Source organism: Dreissena polymorpha, chromosome 13 (assembly GCF_020536995.1).
Source record: "Dreissena polymorpha isolate Duluth1 chromosome 13, UMN_Dpol_1.0, whole genome shotgun sequence".
In the NCBI taxonomy this organism is placed as follows: Eukaryota; Metazoa; Mollusca; class Bivalvia; order Myida; family Dreissenidae; genus Dreissena; species Dreissena polymorpha.
In genome coordinates this window covers 43,758,832-43,782,318 of record NC_068367.1, presented here as the reverse complement: position 1 = coordinate 43,782,318, position 23,487 = coordinate 43,758,832, and the positions used below count along the sequence as shown (strand labels likewise).

Sequence of the window (23,487 nt, the reverse complement as noted above, 5' to 3'; positions counted from 1 at the left end):
TCCGAAAAAATCGAGTTATTTTTTGGTTTCGTCAAAAATTGGAGTCGGCGGGTTCGAAAATCATTTCATTAAAAAATTATGGCCTAAGTTAATGAAGAATAATAAGCATGTTAATTTGCTACTGTGTCAAGAAAAATAATTTAAACTTTCTTGTGACTTTAACGGACATACGAACATCCGGACCCAATGTTATTTTCTTCAGAAGCTGTGTTGCATACTTTTTTTCTAAATAAAGAATATATATGGGTGGGTGGGAAATGGGATTATTGATGCAAGAACCCGTGGTTCAGTTCTCATGTTCATTATAAAGAAACGTAAAATAGTACTTCGTGGACATTTTCGGGATGTTGATTTTTATATATAAAAATATTACTGGATTTACATTTTTATAAATACGCATATTTATTAAACCTACTCAAAACTTTTCACACATCAAAAGTTATTGATGGTGACACCTCTGCATCGTCTGCAAAAACTAATTATTTTTAATTTTGTATCCCATAATATGCGAATGATGTCAACAATGGTGTTCTGAAGATTAACTTTTCTAATTAATATTGTGTCTGCTCCGTTTTTAATTAATTTGATTTTAAAATATACTACATTTGTCTCGTTGTTGTTAATGTCCGCCATTTCGGAAATGCAATATGAAAATTATTTGTTAAATACTCACCGATTGGCTAATAGCGTGTAGTATTGGCTGCAATAGCCAATGAAAATCGCTGATGCTTTACAAGTCGTCTTGGCAAAACGAAACAACCCGTATTATAAACAAAATTTTTAACAACACTTTCGGCTATCTGCGCAATTTGTTTCCTAGTTTGGGATAAAGTACCACGTCGGTGGGTGAAATGTAAATAAAAAAAACAGAGAGTGACTTTTATTTTTATTTGTCGAAAAATAGGTTCGGGTGCTCCCGAAAAACAAATAATAAAAAAAAATGCTGGGCTAACGTGCCTTTAGTTTAACAAAAAGATGACAATCCGTCATTTCTGCTTACATAGTTGTCGGTGTAAAATGGATGTGAATGTCTGTTGTAGTGGTTTAGATGAAATATCTTATTATTGCTTTGTCACCAATTTGTCACCCAGTTTTTTTTTAAATAATTAATTACATATGATGTCAATCTCATTCTATTTTGGGTAGTAAAGTTAATACACTTGAAGTTTGGAAAATATGTTCATTAATTGGAACTAGAGTTATGCTTGGTTATTTGATTATAAATTCATTTTCCTTGTTCTAAGTCTGTTTATAGTAACAATAAAACATATTTTCATTATTCTTTTGCCAGATTGTGTACATGTTGAGTCGGGGCTTATTAAGGGAACTTAATATCAGTCAGAGACTCGGATCCTCAAACGTCCTCATGCCAGTAAAACGTCACGAAAACAACAGAAACAAAATTGAACATGTAATTATGCTGTTACATCGTCTAATACTGGCATACATTATAATACACATGTACTGAAAAGCACAATCGTAAATTATTCTAAATATAATATTCGAAAAAGTGGAGAGCTATCTTCTAAATTCATAATAATCTTAGTGAAAAGGTCTTGTTCGTAATAAGGCTTGTAACTGTCCTTTGTTATTGTTCTAATGAAGCACGAAGGGTGTTTATCGCTTCTTGAGAAAGTCCGCCTTCACAGTAAAATGTGTGATTTAAAAATTTACATACAATAACGTAGAACTAATATATTTGATGTCAAAATCCTAAACCTGTCATTCGGTTAACGCTGTTATATACCTGGACATAGGTATTTGAATATAAACTTCACGTTTATTGTTAATATAAGGCAATACATGTCAAATTTATGAAACGATAACAAATTAGTTTGAGATAATTCGACGACTTTTATTTACGTTTTGTTTGAAAAATGTTACGTAAGCAAGGGAAATTCTGCTGGTAGGATATGTTTGCAAAACAAATGTGGAAATCAACTATGTTAGTGTCTGCATTAAAAAAATAATGCGGCAAGTTGACAGAAAACAAGCTCTAAATCTCGTGCATGTTCTTTTATTATCGTTCCGGTAACAACTACAGAATTCGGAAGAACCTTTTATTTAATAAGTTTTTCATCGAACAAGTTGTGTTAAGGATTTTCTATTTATACGAAGAAATGGAAATAAATGATCAATTTTACCGCAATAAAACAATAATTTATTTTATAATTCTATAATGTGATAGTGGCAGGTTTTCTAATAACTCAAATAAAATATGCGACAGCTGGAATCGCTGCGGTCAACAATTAGCTATTCCCTCCACAAGTCGAGATTCAGTTTGGGCAGACGGCTACAGCTAACCATCGGGTTCGGGCCTCTGAAACAAAGACAGCAAAGAATATTAAATAGTGTAGTTCTATAATAAAAACATACAGACGTATACCATTAATCGTTCGCATCGTTTACACTGTAGTGTAAGACACACATGTATGCATAGACATTTTGCTAACACTGTTATGATGCCTACCGTAAGTTTCTTTTCTGGAATCGGGTAAAATTGAAACAAGAATACGCCACATATTATGAATCCTGTTTCGACAAACAAACGAAAAACATGAAGACATGGATAGGTATGAAGAAACAACTAGTCTAAGAATGTTGAACGTTCATCTTCTATGACTTGTCACTTTGTTGCAATAACGCTCTCAACGGTTTGTGTATTCAAGTAATGGTATATTAGAAGACCCCCCCCCCCCCTCCTGCCGAAACTGAAACGTTCTATTGACAACAACTTATGCATGAAAACAACGCCATGAAATGTTTTATTGAAATCTTGTTTTAAGAAATGTGTTTCCGCGCGGCAACATGTTTGCGTGTTGAATAAAATAGACAAAAGGCACGTTCACAGATATCAATTTTATTCAGGTGCGCGAACTTTTGGTACTACGGAGTTATAACTGGTAATATATTAATCAATTACTCGATGCGCAATATAAAAACAAATCTAACAAATAGTCTCTAGGAGTTATAACTGGTAATATATTAATCAATTACTCGATGCGCAATATAAAACAATTCTAACAAATGGTCTCTCCTGCTTACACAAGATGGTCGTTTTATGCTCAAGTATAAAATATAGAAATATTTCTTTAATAAACGTCTATACTATCAACCTATTCTATTACAGTTTGTGAGAGCATTACAACCGTGACAATAATGTTTAGAGAAACGTGATCTGTAAAAATAATCTTTATTTCAAATTGCTGATTTAAATGTAAATATGTGCACACATTATTAGTTAAGTGCTGGTCAGTTCCTTTATATTGGCATGTGACATTGACACGTGACCTTAACCTTGGATCGTAAAGTCGTGTTCTGAATATTTACACTAAATCTCACCATGTTTGTCACTTAGTCCCCGGTATTTGAAAATCCATGCTATACATAGACATGCTCTAAACAAAGTGTTTTAATGTTATGTTTACCAGGGACTATCAGCTTAGACCTAACAGCCAGGCTCCTGCGTATAACTAAGCATCCAAAAATGCTTGTATTTTATGCAAATATCGCCCATTGAATTCGATTTTCACTCATTTTGGATAACGTTTTGCCCAATTCAAAATGGAATTGATATTGACTTATGAAGTGACGCACGGGTTAGGGATCTGGTTCAGCTGCTCGATGATCCAACTCACAAACATTGTCCAAAAGGCAAGCTTGTCTAAATATAGAATCCATATTGTAGTTAGTGTCAGGGCTTTGAATCTATGTGCGTATTTGTAATTTAAATTGTAAAATTTACCTAGCGTACACCACTGGAACTTAATTAAAGACTTGTTTCATGAAAGCGTATTTCCAAAGTGTATGTACCGTGTTCAAACGCCTCGTCGGTGTTTTTCCGATCGATTAGTGAATTATATGAACAAATGTGTAAAGTTCCACAAATTATTGATCACATTTGTAAGTTTTTCATTACCTGCGTACAGTAGGTCTGAAGAACACCCGGGGCTGTATGACGGTATTCTCGTTGTTCTCACACATGATGTTTGACATTCGTATCTGTTTGATGTTGGCTAATTGTTCTGCAAGAAGCAAGTGTAGTAGTCACACTATTCAGTGCACTGAGTAGAGGTCATTACGGACATTTAAAATGGTTCAAAAAGGCGTATTCTGGAGAAAGATTAAGCATTATTATAATTAATGGCATTGGCCATCGCATTAAACAATAAGTTTTCTGAAAGTTTATCGAAAACCTACAACAAGTTTTATGGTGTCATAACTAGTTCAAGTTACTAACCCCTTGTAAATCCAACAAGAGGATCATTCCGCTCAAAGAAGAACCTGTCTCCATCCCTCAGACGTTTGAACTGCATTCCCATTAAGCATTGGCCAAGAGGACCTAACAGACCACCGCGAGTGCGGCGTTCTGTTAGATACCCAGTAAACAAGTCTATGTCACCGGGACATCTGAAATAAAAGTTAACTCAAATCTCATTGCCACAGAGACATTTAGAAATCACAAGATTCAAAAGCTTATATTACCGGTGCATAAGAAATAGACGTTTGGTAAATATTGTCCAATATGGCTCAGATCGTCATGGCCAGAGAAACATTCAAGCATCAAACCCGTCCACGTATAATTCGAATATCTTAAATGCTCTTTGGGATTCAGTAGGTTTCTGTGATGATATATTCACGAGAGTATTTACCGAATATATTCCATAGCATTGTCAGGAAAATGGAAAGCTGTAAGCGGTTGCAATATTTACTATAATGAGAATGCCGACACAAGAAGTACATCGATATAATAGTTTGACGGTTATAATTTATGGTCGAGTATGTTGTTACAGGTGAGGTATTGGAAGACAAAAAAAACGGCGACTGAAACCTTCGACGAGAGGATTACTTTGAATTGTTTAATAGGTTATGTTCAACACCATATAAAATAAAAGAATGAGGTAGCTACAAAATCCCTATTAATGCTATACATTTACAGTAAGTTATCCATGTAATCACATGCAATATGTGTTCACCATTTTTTTCTCCATAAAACGGTCACAGATACAAAGGGTTATTTTGGTATTTTAATTATAAATTTGAGGGCTTGTCTTTCTTTACATACCGATACACGCGCGACAATCTGTCGGCCACTTTTGGGTCATGATCCACGAGGCCACCCGGACCCGCTCCAAAATGTGAGGCAATCTTGAGGCCGCATACTGCACGATACGCATTATAACCGGGTACGCCATGCTCACGTGATCTGCAAAATAAGTATTTATAAAAGATAATATTGCAAATGTGAAACTTAATTGCAGAGTGATGTGTTCCATGGTTGAGGAGAGTTATTTACTTATCGGCCATCGAATGGGAGTTCAGAATCGGATTTCGTCCAGTCTGACCTCCAAATGATTATTTTTACAACAACAACAACAACATTTATTTCCTCAATAAAGCTTACAATAAAGCTTCTAGCCTACAATAGTGAATACAAATATTTATTTGTAAGAGGTCCAGTTTTCTTTGAATTAAAGAATGTGTTTATCACTGACAGTTCTAGTTATACAATTAAAACTAGATATTTAAATGCTTAACGTATAGAAAATGATGTATCATTTTTATTATTTATTGTACGATTTAGTGACCTTTGAATTTAAAGTGATAATCCTATTTCAATTACACTGCCATACTTTTACCTACCATAATTTTGCAAAAAGCTTAAAATTTCACTTGAGCAATTAAGAGCAAAAACACGATAATGATGTATTATGACAAATATTGTTTAGATAGAGATCTTGTTTATAACGCAACGATGTGATTAATAAGGATGATAAAACATAGAAAGAGAATATATCGCAATCATTTTATGAAAAAACATGTACACTGACCTTTGTATGTTTAGAGCTACAAGGTCAAACGAGTCCGCCTGTCTATCTTTGAACAAAAATCGTTGAACAGATTGCTCGACCTTTCTGAAATACCGAATGAGACAAAAAGTAACAGCACCAATATAATAAATTATATAGTATATATATATATATATATATATATATATATATATATATATATATATATATATATATATATATAATTTATTATATTGGTGGTGTTACTTTTTGTATATATATGTTTTATATATATATATGTTGTGTATCAATTTTTAACAAATCATTGAATAAATGAATGAACACGCCACCTTAATTGAACGATTTTGGATATCTAGTAATTGATAAAGTGTATTGATGTTAATTTGAAAATGCATCGTTGATTTTAAACGCCCAGCCCGTTCAATAAGTTGGTTCTAAAAATACTTAAACTAAGCCCGATGTGGCACACATTGTAAATAATGTATTGTTTCTATATACCCGTAATTTATAAGATTTTTATTTTATTTTCAGCGTAAGGCAATAGCTTGTATTTTTAGCAGAATACAATAATAATTATATAAAAAAATAAATTGTTAAAAAGTAATTAATACCTACGTCATATCTTATATGATTACGAGCGTAGACACTCTACCGCACTAATGTTGTTAAAGGGGCCTTTTCACAGATTTTGGCATATTTTGAAGTTTGTTATTAAATGCTTTATATTGATAAATGTAAACATTGGATCTTAGAAGCTCCAGTAAAAAATCTAAAAGAAAATGAAAAAAAGAAAAAAAGTAAACATTAGCAGGGCTCGAACCACTGACCCCTGGAATTCCTAAAGTAAAAGAGTCTACGACCTAGACCACTCGGCCATCCTTCCAGATACAATGACAAATGTATTTTATAATCTATATAAGTAATCCTCGTAGTTTCACCAAATAAAGCGACAACAACAGAACTCGCCAAATTATTAATTCGTTTCGCGTTGCAACGTTTAATAATTTTCAGGTTTTTAAATCGTCAAAAGATGCATATAATGGCTATTTATGAGCATGGTTAATGTTCAGTATTACTGTTTCCTCACAAATATCATAACTAAAACGAAAATTTGCGAATCTGAAACAACTTTTTTCAATTTTGTCAATTTACCCAAACGTGAAAAGGCCCCTTTAAGCGTATTCGCCTTTTAGTTTCTGCCTTATTTCATGTGCTCATTTTTTTGGAAACGATTAATTACGTCTCACTATGAAGTAAATAAATTCAATAAACCATTATCCCGATTTTACCCGTCAAAAAGTGGTAATCTTTCAGTCGAGATCCACCTCAGCATGTGTTTGTAGCCTTTGTCGTCGTGAGAGTGGTACAATCCAACCTGCCGCCAGAAATGGAAGTTTAATTAACAAAACATCATTATAATTTTCCATAATTGAAAAAAAACAATGCATTTTCCGAGCTCAAACAAAAAGAAAGAAAGAAAATAAGTACAACACGATTTATCTGTAATAGAATATCCAAAAAAAAGGAAAAATATGACAATCCTGTAGCAACAACTGACCGTAATATTTAATTTCCATGGTATATCTTACAATGAGAGTTAACAAATCAGTAGTTGTATAATTTCAGCCAAAATGTCACAAAAGTGTATCCTCTGCATCGGGTGAATTATTGTCGCATGGTAAGTGTAGGTGTTAAAATTTGAATTTTAATTAAAACACATACTTTGTCACTGACAAAAAGCTGATCACCTGTCGGGTTAATTTTGTCGGAATAAAATGTTTATTTAGTACTGTTTTAGTTATCACACAACCTGTGTTTAAGTGTCCACATATGTCTGTAATCATAACAAAAACAATGTTTTTGTGACGAACAAAAAATCGGTTATAATATAATCCCCATATGGACGTCTATCCACATCGATTCATTAACCTTGCGTAAGTGCTCATACCAACTACAATTTCAGTGTTAAGGCAAAAAACGAAATAACACAACGACGCATACCGATTCTGTATCCCAACTGTCTTTTCAGGGGGGGGGGAATAATTAGACTAACCCATTTGTGCCTAGTGGACTCTCCCATCCTTCTTAATTGGATCAATTTATTTCCAAAATAAGGGATGTCTAGTATATTTATTTCTAAATTTAGAAAATTTCTTACAGAAATTCCTTTAAGCAAACAACGCAGACCCTGATGAGACGCCGCATCATGCGGCGTCTCATCTCGGTCTTCGCTGTTTGCCAAGGCCTTTTTTTCTAGATGCTATGCATAAATGGGTTAAACATACTACCAGCCGTATGAATCATTATTATTCTGATTAACACACATTGCACGCGAATTTGTTTATGAAAAAGATAATATATTAATTGTGCATGCCCAAGCTTTTTATGATTGCTTGATGATAATGTGTTTATTTTTGTCAACTATTTGTTTGTGCTTCTGTACTGCATTTATGTGTTTTTCATAGCTGTGTTTGTTTTCGTTTTAAACATAAATGTATATATAATGAGTGGTGAATATTGCTTGTCTCGTACAATTGTTGAAAATATAAGTATACATGTAAAAATCTTTATGGCTTGGGGCGTAGCCCTAAGACCATAGCAATGATACACATTTCTGAGACAGTCAGAATTGACTGGCTGCCGAAATCACGACTGCATGAATTCCCAAAAGTCCGATTTACCACTTGGCGGTAATTCATGCGCAATCAATGAAGTTCTTCGCAGATCTCAATAACCCGCCTTGTAAATACAAAACATCACTATCTATATAACATGACAGTGTCGTAAAACGTGTAAAAAATATTATTGAAGCAAAATTGCTAAGCATTGGCTACGACATAGTTTTTAAAATTGTTTGCATATTCATGCGAGAATAAGTTCATCACTTGACGGTCTAGGCCGAAAAGATACGAGTGTCTACGGAGACAGTAAGAAGAATTTTGTTCTGATACATTTTTTGAAGACATTATATTTGGTATTTATAAACATATTTTAAGATATTGTTATTTTGTTTTGCGTTAACGAGACATTCAAGAAAAAAGAAAATGAAAAAAAAAACAACAACAAATATTCATGATCATTCTCGGAAATATACGAAGTTACCGGATATGATATTTCACTGCGCAGATCGAGCTCGCAAATCGAGCGCGAAAAGTTCTACGTGAAACAACGTACACAATCTGTACACCGTTCTTTATCAGGGTAAAGGCCCAGTCTCACTATAATGCCGGCGGAACCCCTTTGCGTGATCCGGGATCTACCGGTATGAACCGGGGCTCTACCGGGACGAACCGGGGCTCCATCGGGGACGACCGGGATGAACCGGGGAAAACCGGGGCTCCACCGGGAAAGTATTAAAATGTTTAATACCTCAGGGATGAACCAGGAGTCACCGAGAAGGACCGGCAACGACCGGCGCGGCACCGGGAACAACCGGGACGGCACCGCGAACAACCGGGACGGCACCGAAGCTCCACCGGGGCCCATACAAACCCCGGAAGAGCTACGGCAACGCCCAGGGTAATGCCGTTAGAGTCCCGGTATAGCTACGGTATATAAGAAAACAGGCGTTCTGCGGGAACGCCACCGGCATTCACCGGGGCTCCGTCGGGGCATTATTGGCGACGACCGCGGTAAAACCGGGGCGTTGCCGTAGCTCTGCCGGGGTCTGATGCCGGTATAGGCACGGTGAGTGCCGGCGGTGTTACGGTATACCGGGGCTCTGCCGGCTTTCACCGGGGCTCAAACGGGGCACTACCGGCGACAACCGGGGCTATGTCGGTACGCTGCCGGCTTTGACCGGAGCACTACCGGCGACAACCGGGGCTCTGCCGGGGCTTCACCGGGATAAACCGTAGCCAGTCCGTGTTGACCGGGACTCTGCCGGGCTGTTGACCGGCTTCAACCGGGGCGGCACCGGGAAATAGTGTTACTGCGTTTAAAAATTTCTACAAATCATCCCGGTACTCGCCGGTCGACAGGCGTTAGCAAACCGGGATGGACCGGGGCTCTACCGGCAAAAGTGAGACTTGGGCTTAAGTGGATTTTCTTTTGTATACACATTACAACGGAAGTATGAGTGTTTTCCTGATCTGTTAATAATGTAATAGAACGCTATTTTAGGCTATTGAAAGTGATTTATTACACGCCAACAATAACAGAGTTTTTTGCGGCCATGTTGTTGTTGTTGTATATCATCACCGCCTATGTAAACGAACCTCTACCAGATATGTAGAGTTGAACAAAAGGTTATCGTTCCCTTAACCAGTATCGTATTGTCCTCCACCGTCTATGTACACTGTAGTATATACACAACTATTGTCTTGTCTTACAGTCTCTGAGCTTCTGCACTCAACCGCTAGGGTCAATCCGTATAGATTCGGACAAAGGGAGAAATTCGGACAAAAGATCGTAAATGCATTTTACGTCACACTAAACCTAGCTCCAGGTCTTTAGTGCCTACATCGCTTTGATTTATGAACGGCATCAGTTAAAATCAATTGAAAAATCTACTCACTTAAATCGGTTAAATAACGATTTTGTAAGGATTTATCTCATAGTTTCTAAAACACAATCAGGTTGTATGCCTTTGGGGTTAATCGAGTAAGTACAAGCATATGCATCGCGTTCAAGTGCTAGAGTTGCGAGACTTTAAGGGTTTCGCGGGATGGAATGAGTGGGGAGATCAAATCAAATTGAAAACCGATTATTTAAAAAAAAAATTGGTACGAAAACAAATTAAGTTACGAAAAACAATTTGGTACGAAAAAAAATTGAATATTAAAAAAATTGGTACGAACAAAAAAATGGGTGCACAAAAATGGGTATGAAAAAAAATGGGTACGAAAAAAAAAGGGAACGAACTAATATTGGGTTCGAAAAAAAAATGTTTAAATAATGTGGGTACGAAATATATTTAGGTTCGAAAAAATATTTGGGTAATAAAAAATTATGCCAAAAAATTTGTGGGATCCAAAAATAAAATTTGGGTACGAAATAAATTTGGGTATGAAAACAAAATTGTACGAAAAAAATTTGGGTACGAAAACAAATATGAGTACAAAAAAAGGGTACTAAAAACCATCCGGGTACGAAAAAATGGGTACGAATAACAAATTGGGTACGATAAAATATGGGTATGAAAAAAAATGAGTACGAACAAATGGGTACGAAACAAAAATTGGGTACGAACAAATTTGGGTACGAAAAAAATTGGGATCGAAAAAATGTGGGTAGGAAAAAAAACTAATTTGGGTACGAAAACAAATTAGAGTACGAAAAAAATAGGGTACGAACAAAATTAGGGTACGAAAAACTATTTGTGTACGAAACAAATGGGTACGAGTAAAAATTGGGATACGAAAAAAAAATGTACGAAAAAAATTTGGGTACGAAAAAAAAATTGAGAACGAAAAAGTGTGGGTACGAAAAACATTTGGGTACGAAAAAAATCGGTATGAATTTTTTTTGGGTACGAACAAATTTGGGTACGAAAAACATTTCGGTACGAAAAAAAAATGGATGAAAAAAAATTGGGAACGAAAAAAAATAGGTACGAAAAAAATTGGGTACGAACAAAATGGGTACGAAAAAAAATTGGGTTCGAAAAAATTGGGTACAAAAAAATTTGGAAACGAAAAACATTTAGGTACGAAAAAAATGAGTACGAAAAAAATGGGTGCGAACAAATTTGAATACGAAAAAATTTGGGTACGAAAAAAAATGGGTACGAAAAATATGGGCACGAAATATTTTGGGTACGAAAACATTATTTAGAATCAAATTTGAATTGTCTAGCGCGTGAATTGACTCCTGGGGTTGAATTGTCTTGGGGTTGTTTTTAACGCTACATGTACTTCCGGCTAAGCCACCTGTTTAAAAAAACACTACTTTTTCGTGATTTAATCAAAAACTAGATTTTTCCCAGATCCCAACAGGTAGATCGCGTTCTGGTCCATATACATGTCAAATTTCAGCAAAGGTGTTGGGCCAGTTTTCAAGAGGATCAAATCGCTGCTATACGCTGGAGCTTAACGAATTTTAGTCGCCATTATCATTCGTTCAATTGAACGTCATCAATAGATGACGTCAAATATATCGCTCATTCCATATGTGTAACTTGAAATTCATCCCTAGATTCAGCCAGCGTCACGCATCAATGATAAATCAATACATAAATATAAAATCAAAACACACATTTTTATATCAAAACCTGCCAAATAACAATTTAAATTAAATTAAATTGAAGATAGTGTGAAAATAAAAAATGATCCTTAGCAACTTTTGAATAGTATTTATTATAAAAAGTAAATAAACATGTATCAATCTGACCTTAAAAAAGTGGTTGGACAGGTCGTCCGGCGTCATCATGCTTCCCATATTGGTGTCGACCATTGAGATGTTACGGTGTATCAGAGTGTGACCGTATCTCATGACGGCTACTCCGAACCCGTTGATTATGCTTGCATCCACAGACGGATTGTATGTATCCCTGTAACTGCGATCCTGAATAAAAAAATGCCGGTAAGTATGAATGCGTATATACTAAAACTGCACTAGAGGACGCGAAATCTTATTATAGCACAAGTTCCTTTATTTGTAGGTAGGTGCCAATTATCAATCAGTCTTACACATTTAAATAACAAAATTACATCAATTTAGGGCCATCACCTTGGAACTTTCCATCAAAAATATTATAGTCTGAAACGGATAAAAGAAGCTCCAACCAGCACACACAGTTATTCACAGCTATGTTTAACCCATTTATGCCTGGCGTCTAGAAAAAAGGCCTTTGCAAACAGCGTAGACCCAGATGAGACGCCGCATGATGCTGCGTCTCATCAGGGTCTGCGCTGTTTGCTTAAAGGAATTTTTATAAGAAATATTATAAATGTAGAAATAAATATACTAGACACCCCTAATTTTGGACATAATTCGATCCAATTTAGAAGGATGGGATAGTCCACTGGGCATAAATGGGGTAATACATATATATCCCAAAAAAGCATCAATCGAAACGAAACAAAACAAATGAATTTGCAGGTAAGTACTAGGCTGAGGTGATATCATTTAACTGTACAAAATAAAGGTGCCAAATACATATTTAGATGGATAAGTACGTTCCAATTAGTAGGAATAATCTTTATTTTTACAGTCCTTACTTGAAATACCTTAAGAATGGTAATCTAAATATGAAATATATAACATATAGCGGACTCTAGTTAAATATTGGCAAATTAATTAAGGTAAATACATCATTCACACACGGATAATGACTAGGCTTTTTGAAATATGAATTGTTCCATGAAATGTTGTAGAAATAAAACATAAAAAGATATTAACAACAATTGAAACCATTGACAATTTCATATTGTCATATGTAGCCCCAAAATGTAAGACTATTGATCAAGTAGCTGTTAAAGGGGCCTTTTCACAGATTTTGGCATATTTTGAAGTTTGTCATTAAATTCTTTATATTTATAAATGTAAACATTGGATCTTAAAAGCTCCAGTAAAAAAATCAAGAATACAATTTAAAAAAGGAAAAAAAAGTAGCCGGTACCAGTGATCCCCGGAGTCCTTGAGTTAGTCTGAAATAAAAACTCATTAGCCCTCTCGGCTATTCCGCCGGGTATGCTCAGCTTAAGTATTTTATACATTATATAAGCAATCTTTGTTGTTTCGTATATTTAAACGACAACAGCAGAACTCTCCAAATTATGCAATCGTTTCGCGTTGCAACGCTTTATAATCTTAAGGTTTTCAAATCGTCAAAAGATACATATAATGGCTATAATGGACTATGGTAAATGTTCAGTAATACTGTTTCCTCACAAATATCATAACTAAAACGAAAATTTTCGAATCTGAAACAACTTTTTTCAATTTTGTCAATTTACCAAACCGTGAAAAGATCCCTTTAACAATACATTTAACGAGACTTGCGAAGGCAAGTACGACAAAAGCTGACAATCTCCTAGATAAACGTACATGTAACGACAGCTTAAATTTTTTCATCGTATCTGGGCCAAGCAAAATTGGGATGTACTCCCCATAAACAATATTCTGCCACTCTGCAATTGTTATCTTTCTGGCCTCCTGGAACAGTCTCTCATCGTTCCACTGGGGGTTGACTCTTGCCAACCCTCGCGCAATGCGGTTGTGTTCCAGAAACCACAGGTTATGCATGGAGGCAAGGCCTGGCTGTTCGTTAACCCGGGCGTCGCCTGGAAAATAAGAACAAGTTTTAATAGTCGTAACATAGTTTTGACAAATACTCTGAAAAGTCTTGCAAGTTAAAAGTGTCATATAGTAAGACTCATGTTTAGCTTTGTATAGCATAAATGTCAACATAACTATCATTTTCCCTGCAACACAGTTTATAGTTTTATATTATGAAACGATATAATTACGTATCTGCAATACCCACTGAATATGGATTTTAAGAAGTATGTATGATATTTTTGTGAAAAGAAACGTGTATAAATAATATTCTACTGTTTTTTAATCAAAATATTTGTGGGTAGAAATTATTGTTTGTCATAGAACTGTTAACATTACTTTTCGGGTCAACTACAAATATTAATGAATTAATTAAGCTGTTGTGCAAAAAATAGACTTAAGATAGTGTTGTGACCTACTTTTTGGTTCAGTGCATTGCCATGCCACGTTTGTGTTTACATCGAGCTATAACTTGGTCATTAAAATCTTTTAAATATGTGGAGAGTCTGAACGAAAAATAGAGCTATTAAAATTTAAGGAAAAAAGTTAAAATGAGAAAATCAAAGTGATTTTGAACAAAAGAAAACATGGCTATACAATACATTTGTATCTAAACGTGGTCATAAAGTTTCAATTGGATCTGCATTTTTTTAACGTTTGCATAAATATCCAAATACTGTACAATGGGCTAAACAGACGTGCTTCAAAATGAATTGGTCAATTAAAGTTTCTGGAATAAATACAGTTGGTGACATGACAAACAGTGTAATGTTTTTTTTTAATCGATTTACATTGCAATAATTATAATTCATTCACATATTACCAGATAGTGGACAGAAAATTTTTTGTGAAGTCGGCCCCTTCATGTCACACGTTGACTGCCTCACGTCTTCCATCATTTTCCCATTGACTTCCTTCAGGAGCCCTGCGTGATACTATGTATAAAGATCTCGGAAAACTGAACATATTGTTTGTTTGTGCTAATAATTGTTTCAGTGTATGACTTCGTATATTTGGAGCTCTACTTTTTTTAGATTATATATGTGCATTTATCTAATATTTTAGCTCGTATTGGAAGTCGTTTCACAATCTGCAAGTTTCTATGTTTTAGTTTACTGTAGTTACAACTTTGTCTACACTGAAAAATGGCTTCAACTGTGCGAGAATAAAAGGCTTATAACAAACAATGTCTATTTAATATTTATATTTTATCCACGTATAATAATAAAACGTGAACATTATAAAACTAGAGAAATACCCATGATAATATTGTTTTGACTTAACCATTGTTTTTCAATATGACTGTTTCGATTGAATGCATTCACTAATGAGAGAGCGTTTCTGGGAGCTTTGTTGGATACCTTACAATAACCCCGAAGAGGGCAAGAATGGCATTTTGTAAAAAATATAAATTTACGATGATACGCATATAAAGAGCTTCAATAAGTTGGTACTTTTCAAGCACAGTAATGAAGCTGTAAGCATGGTTTTGTCGTGTGGCGTTATGACCACGAGACACGTATTTAACCCATTTATGCCTAGTGGACTATCCCATCCTTCTAAATTGGATCAATTTATTTCCAAAATTAGGGATGACTAGTATATTTATTTCTATATTTTGAATAGTTTTTACGGAAATTCTTTTAAGCAAACAGCATGGACCCAGATGAGACGCCGCATCATGCGGCGTCTCATGTGGGTCTACGCTGTTTGCCAAGGCCTTTTTTTAGACGCCAGGCATAAATGGGTTAATGATGCCTCGCTTGATGATCTTTTGATAGTGACATCATTGGCCTTGTAACCAACATGGAATTGGTTTAATATGAAATAATAAGTGGAAGTATGTTGATGGGTTTCATTTGCATCCAATATCATCTCATTTAAATCAAACAAAAGTGCAGTTCAAGGATTGCTGTGAACATACCTCCACTGAATGACCGTAGAATGTTCGACTCCGCCAGAGTTCTGCCGTAATTGACAGAGAGGTCCAAGTAACTGGTCTGACTATTTATCTGCTGACGAACATCTGAAACAAAGACAGCTCTACGTGTTTTCGTAAGCAGAGCTTCATAAGTATATACATACATTTAATTTGTAAATTGTTCGTGTATTTACCAATTCAATGCTGTGTTTTTGGTTAATTTTACATTTAATTATGACAAACTGATAATATACAATTCTTCTGATACTTTTAAATCAAATTTATTATTTACTAATCACGAATTCAGATTTCAGTTCGTTAAACATAGAAAGTGTTTTCATGATTTAATCGATTGTGTGTTCATCCTTTGACAAAAACCTTCCGGTATCCATAAATGTTAACTGATTTATTGGAGAAAAAAATATATTGTGCGCCGCATCCATTCCTAGATAGTCTACGAGTTATGTGTTATTCTAATTATAAGGCGAATGCCTGTACGTTTAGAACTGTATGTAGAAAAAGAAGTATATATGTTAAAACACATTTCAAAAAGAAGGAAAGGTATTAAAGATTAATTCTCTTTGTGTAAAATAACTTGCACAAATTAAGGTTCTCTCAAAGACATGTGTCGTTTGATGTGGATTGTTTTTACTCTTAACATACTTAAAGTCCCATACCGTAAAAAATAAATAATTGCACAATGAAGATATCTTTTCATAAGGACATCTACCAACCAAATTACAAAAAAGGATCTTATAATAAAGATTTGCTTTTGTTTGTTTTCTATACAAAACATCGCATACAATAACCCTGGACTAAATCAAGAAAGTACATTAAGTTTCAATCCAATTTCTTCTTTTTAAGAACGATTTAATGTTCTCAGCGCTTTGATTCTTACTATTGCAGTCGTTTTCCGCAATTGACCTTGGCAAGGGCATGCAGCCGTTTGCCATGAAGAACGGATCGTTTGCGGGAAGACGGATGTTGAAACAGTTCACACTAAAAACAAACATATACGCAGTGTTACTGTATGTACAGAATAAAGGACCGTGGTAAAGCGATCACCTGAGTTCGCTGACGTTAATGGTACAAAAATGACCTCATGGTATCGTTTGACCCCAATTAAGCCAGATTCAAAAAGCCTTAATATTGCCTAGATAAACTTTCTGAACGACTTTAGTCGAGACTTTGTCATAAATGGGGCCTCCCGAGGGATAAAAAGGTTTTGATATTTTACCTATTGACATAGTGTTTGGACCCATGTCCATAAATTCAAATTTGGCATAGATACATCCATATTATAAGTCGGACTTCTTTTTCATTAATGTTGAGTGATAAATGTGGCCTGTAGAGTAGTAACTAAGTTTGTATAAGATTTTACTCGGTGACATCCCTTTTTACGCCCCTGACCCGGATTCAAACTTACAATAAATACCATGATAACCAAGCTTCATCAAAATTGAGTCATAAATGTTGTTTTTCTTAGATTTTACCTCGTTAAAGAGCTTTTAAATCACTTGACCAAGATTCACATTCACGTTAGACCATTTTAAGATAATGTGAATTCGTGTTAAACGCCGGCCGGGAACCATACGCTCCAACATATATGAGCCGTGTTCTGTGACAAGGGGGTAAAATGAATGTGCGTAAAGTGTCGTCCCAGATTAGCCTGTGCAGTCCGCACAGGCTGATCAGGAACGACACTTTCCGCATAAACTTGATTTTCTGTAAGGGGCGACTTCATCGAAACTAAAAGTACCGTTAAAGCGGCAAGTGTCGTCCCTGATTAGCCTGTGCGGACTGCACCAGCTTATCAGGGACGACACTTTACGCACATGCATTAAACCCAGTTTTCTCAGAACGAGGCTCATATCATTGAACATTGCTTCAACGACGTGTTGTAACGTGTAATAACATATGGCTAGGTAGTCTTTTTATAAATTTGTATCATTTTCTATTTATTGGGCGTTGCGGAAGATTGATGTATCGATGATATTCTAATTATATCACGGTAAATATGACCTTTTGCATATTGTATGGTGTTCAAGTTTTTGTGTCAGGTATATTACGCTGGACTGGTAGTTGTCGGAGTAGAGAAAATAATGTAAGTAATGCGAATTGAGGTCGACACTACTCTTCGATGGGGTGGCAAATATAAACTATGCTCTGAAATAAAACATCCGTAGTGTGTTAAATATCCCATATTTAAATTGCCCATATCAAATGCTAATAATCTTGAACTTACTTGCTGATGTCTGCATCACAACATTTCAAGGGATCTTGGTTGGGTCCTGAAACATAGAATCAATATTGGAATTGGTCGCAAATTATTTTCATCAATATATAAATGATCCAAACACAAAACATGTGCTTACTAACTGTATTAATCGATCTCAAGATGTATAACTAAATTTTTAATTAACGTTTTGCATGTTTAAGTTAAATATGAATTGTAAATTATAGAATTATTTATATATACTAGCGTATCAAAGATAATGTTTTCAATTATACTTTTCAATTTCATTTAATGCGTAAAAATAAAGTATACACAACAGTTCAAAATTAATTACTTGTAATTTATGCTGCCTGGAAGCAAACAAATTAAAAAACAACCAACGTTTGAACATTTCCGTAAGGATGAGATCGTGAGCGAGGAACTGTCCAACTTGCATAACCATCCCTGTTAAATGTTGCTCGAACAGCATTTCGGTGTCGGCGGCGTGCATCATGTTACTGACTTCCCTGGGACCCGGAAGCGGCACATTGTCGCAGCCATGACTGCGCGGCGATCCCAATCCTGGTTTGTGAGCAAGCGTATAATATAATAGCAATGAAATAAATTGTAATTACACTTATTCTTGTTCAAAATATCCCAAAGTTTTGGAATGATGGCTATAAAAGTAACTCAGTAGAACTCCAGTAATTTCTATTAGCAGCACAATGTCTTAAAAGTAAGACAAAATACTAGTTATGAAACACAAACACACGCTCATAAAACACTTTTTATTGAAGGAATTGAGCAATTTAATGGTAGCTTAAGTTTACACTCCTTAAAGATCATATGTCATTTAAACGACACATCTACAAAAAAGGCCAACAATTGAAGCCATAAAAATTCATCATTAATACCTATGGGGTCACCGCTATATCAAATTAAGGACAATCAGTATGCTAAACGTGATTTTGCAAACTCCGTAGGTTTACTTCGTTTCAAACCAGCGCAAATGAGGTGACATAAAGGGATTTAATGTACAATTTATAAAGGTAAGTATAGAACTTTAACAAACTGGGAAGTATAACTACTAGAAAACTGTTGGATAAAATGGCTGACGCCTTCAAAATTCAGACTTTTCGGAATACACTAGTCTCACTTATTGCAAGTAGGCGATCAAATTGGTCACCGGAACGTTAGCAAAGGAACAACAAACAAATAAACTGGTAAAATTATTCCCCGTTATAAACGTTTAAAAATAATGCAATTTACGCTGATAATTACTTAACAAGACAGTGGTTTTAAAAGTGTATTGATATAACTGCAGTGTATTTACTCTTATCTAAGTGTTATCAATAATATTCGTTTAATATTTGTGAAATCTTTTTTCAAATTCGGAAATATTCTCAAATAGTTAATGAGTGAACAGATCTCCTAATGTAACTTTAGTAACCACGGTGCAGGATCACGGGACTTGTAGGGTTCCCAATTAAACGTTATTGGATGTACACACACCGAAAAATGGTGATTACATTTTTTTGTTTTGTTTTTTCAAACAACTTCTCAAAACGATTGTCCTTAAAGAATTTCAACTTGTGCATAAAAGACGGATTTTAAGGCTGCTTATGTTCTTGTTCAAAAATCCCGTGTGTACTGCACGGTTATGCTTCATGTAAAGTGACATTGTGTCACCGATTTCAAGTATTCAAGGATTTATTGTTTAACTTTAAGATATCGGCACAAACTGCAACAGAAACTGTCTTTTATGCACTTAAGATTTTTGCAAATGTATTTCGATATCTGATATATTCGAAATAAATAATGTTCAAACGGTGTGTCTACGTTCTCTCCAGCCCATGTGTAACCCCTGAAAACCCCGTTGATTGTGAACCCTTGTAACATACCATCGGAATAGGCATTCGGTACAATTCTTGTCTGTGCAGTAAAGGATTTCCCTAAATTCGGATTTGCCAGATTGTTGCAAGAGCCGTCTAACGTCCTGAAGCGGGCGTTCGCTTCACATTGCTGGTGCGGGACTGGACAACCGGAATTCACTATTGGTAGACGGTCTGTCTGTCCGGAATACACTATCGGTAGAAAGTCTACGTGTCTAGCTTGTCTAATGACGAGGTCAGGAAAGTCACAGTAGCCTAAGCAATGAGATCTAAAAGACAAAAAAACAGAGTTGTGTATTTTCCGTATTCATAATGTAAATGATTATGTTTTTATATTGTCTACAAATTTTGGTAACCACAAACAAAACCATTTCACATCAACTTATTGTGTTCAATACTTTGTTATCGATGGCCATTTTATAAACACTTACAAAAGACGGAACTAAATATTTAGACGCTATTAAAATCGCTACGTCATTATTGAAGGGCATTCAATTAAATACGAAAAATGAATTCTGGTAAAGTGTCATGTCATAGCATTTGATGACAGCGGTGCATATGAGAGTTTTTTTTGTTTCAGATAGCACACGCTTGAGCAAAGCAAACAATATTATCCCCTATTTCCCCTTACATTCAACTGGTGTCTAAAAACTCCACCAATGTAGACAAAAAGACCAATATACCAAGGTGTCCACTGTCAGATGGTGTTTGCAGAATGCTATCAGTGTAACAGCCATATTTTAGTACACATGACACAAGCTTAAAAAAACAGGGTGCTATAAATATGTTTGAAATGTTAAAATATCAAACCAAAATTTGAAGATGCGCAAGTTTGCGTAAGGTCACAAGTCAATTCAAATTATAAATATTGTATATAAGTCTCAAACACATTGCATGTTCATACTACAATTTACACATACAATATAACACAATGACATGAATGTAACCAGTCATAAATGACTTATTAGAGACTGTCCATTTTAAAAGACTTTACATTTAACGTAACTACAACATTTATAAACAAGCGATGTGTTTGTGAAACACTATGTCCCCATATATTTGACCTTTAACCTTGAAGGATGACCTTGACCTTGACCTTTCACCACTCACAATATGCAGCTCCGTGAGATACACATGCATACCAAATTTCCAAAGTTGCTATCTTCGATATTGCAAAAGTGTACATTAAATTAGCGATTTTGACCCATATATTTGACCTTTGACCTTGAATGATGACCTTGACCTTTCACCACTCAAAATGTGCATCTCTATGAGATACGCATGCATGTCAAATATGAAGTTGCTATCTTCAATATTGCAAAAGTCATTGCAAATGTTAAAGTTTGCACAAACAAACACACAAACCAACCAACCAACAAACCAACCAACAGACAGGGCAAAAACAATATGTCCCCCACTATAGTGGTAAGGGACATAAAAACCAAGTTTTCATTCTATTTAAAAACATCCTTACCATTAAAACATACTAAAAGATATTCTTACTAAGACTCTGTTTATACATATATACAGTAAAGTATGTCCTAGTGTATAAAATTGTTTGCGTTCATATAAAATCTTAAAGCAGGTTTTGGCAGCAAAATAGGCGTTATTATCATTTTTAAAAGTTGCTAGTAATTTTTCATCATCTGACAAATTTTCATAACTGACACTTGGCATATTATTTATTACAGAAATAAGTTCTGTTCTACACTCATTGTACAATGGGCAATGATGCAGTACGTGCTTTTCATCTTCTACAACATTCTGGCAATAAAGACAACATCTATTTTCCAGTGCTAAATTCTCATATCACATGATGGTTAATCTGTTTGTTACTCCAATCCATCTAGCAATAATATGTTTAAGCTACAATCCACAATTAAAGGAATGTCTATTTTTATCATTTTTCTGTTTCTGTCTTACTTGCTAGAATTATTGTTTTTATATCAATATAAAGATAGATTACGCCATTCAATATATTAAGATCAAAATAAAATTATGTTTTTGTTTCATAATTAATGAGTTTGACGCCTTGAGTATGAATTTTGTTTTTCATCTTAGAACTTTACTGAGAGTCACGTTACCGCATTTGAGTAAAAATAGGTAAAAGCCAAGTTTTTTTAAATATTGTCAGTATTCCTTTGTTATTTATATATTAACACACACACATATGTTCATTTTCATAATTTATAACGCAAGTGTTAATGAAGTCAATATTAAAAAGTGTTGTTGAAGATAACATTCATTTTATTCCAATGTTCAACTGATTACACTTGTTCTGCAAACCACTTATTAACTGATGACAGTGCCATGGGCACCGTTTGTATCACATGCACAATGCGAAAGTCTTACGTGATTTAATTACTATGTAGCAATATGAATCTTTTACAAACACCTCTTCAGTTATTGGTAACCATAAAAAAGATCGATAGAAATAGTCGAACAGGTTATAACAGTTATTCTTTTTGCCAAAAACATCCCCGACCCATGGGTAGCGAACTTCCTTATGTATGGCCTTTGTTGGGTTGGTATTTATACATATCGGAATTAAGCCACAATCAATTTACTTTGACAATCCTACAATTATGATTTTGCATGACGTTTCTTAATTTAAAAAATCATCATGTCTACCACAGGTTACCTTATCAAATTTACGTTTCGATTTTGTATGTAAATAAATAATAAATTAAGCATTGGCAACAAATTAACAAACAAATGAACAAACTTTTTTTTTCAACTGTAAAACGACTACTGTAATCAACAACTCATATTTTTATTAGCAATTTATCCACTGAGCATCCCGATTACCCAGTTTCCACATTGTCAACCTCGTTCTTTATTCGAATTATCAAGGGAGGCATCTCCTGCAGAACTCGATATCGGGAATGTGAAAATGGTCCCTAAATGACATCAACATCAGTGCTCTTTAATAAAGATATTTCTTGTTAAAAAATATAATATGATGAAAATCTGAACAATTTTCGACATAATTGGTAATTTTAACGAATGTTATACATTCAATCAAAAGGAAAATGTATAATTTTTTAATCGACTGTTTTCACATTCCTAATGAGAGTAATATGGGAGTTGGCTCCCTTGATTCAACAAATCGAGAACATGACGGACGGACGGTGTAGAAAGTGTTATTGTTATTGTCTAAAGATAAATTTAAATTTAGATCATGTATAACAAAATAACATAATTTTGTTTAATTTGTCGTTTTATGATCCATAATTTAAGCAACTTAATTTTGCACAATTTTATCTTTTGTATATTCTGATATGTTTCCGAGTCTTTGGATATATAATACCAAATATATTTTAACATTAAAATATTGCCATTTCAAAAAGAAATTGGTATATACATCAGCATTTTGTTAATTTAACGAAAATCATTTTAGATTATTATTGTTTTATTGTTTCAATTTAT

The 23,487-nt window shown here is 34.6% G+C and overlaps 1 protein-coding gene across 1 annotated transcript; it reads right to left on the bottom strand.

Annotated features, from left to right (window-relative positions):
- Nucleotides 1–2,016: 2,016 nt before the first annotated feature.
- Nucleotides 2,017–21,809, bottom strand: LOC127854620 (peroxidase-like). Its single transcript, XM_052389684.1, has 14 exons — nucleotides 21,779–21,809; nucleotides 20,068–20,313; nucleotides 18,569–18,748; nucleotides 18,197–18,242; nucleotides 16,850–16,950; nucleotides 15,955–16,056; nucleotides 13,800–14,035; nucleotides 12,141–12,314; nucleotides 7,100–7,185; nucleotides 5,832–5,915; nucleotides 5,066–5,206; nucleotides 4,241–4,410; nucleotides 3,920–4,025; nucleotides 2,017–2,320 (listed from the first exon to the last, which is right to left on the bottom strand). Exons 1-14 carry the CDS (start codon nucleotides 21,807–21,809, stop codon nucleotides 2,254–2,256), a joined length of 1,770 nt encoding a protein of 589 aa, XP_052245644.1. The 3' UTR covers nucleotides 2,017–2,253.
- Nucleotides 21,810–23,487: the final 1,678 nt, after the last annotated feature.

Bases quoted from the DNA above. Each gene is read 5' to 3' on its own strand.
- LOC127854620 (XM_052389684.1), bottom strand. From the start codon at position 21,809: ATGAAAAGCACGTACTGCATCATTGCCCATT. The intron at 7,186-12,140 runs GTCAGATTGATA...TTCTGGCGGCAG, and splicing joins TGTCCAACCACTTTTTTAAG to GTTGGATTGTACCACTCTCA. The intron at 4,411-5,065 runs GTATGTAAAGAA...CTTTTATTTCAG, and splicing joins AGATTGTCGCGCGTGTATCG to ATGTCCCGGTGACATAGACT.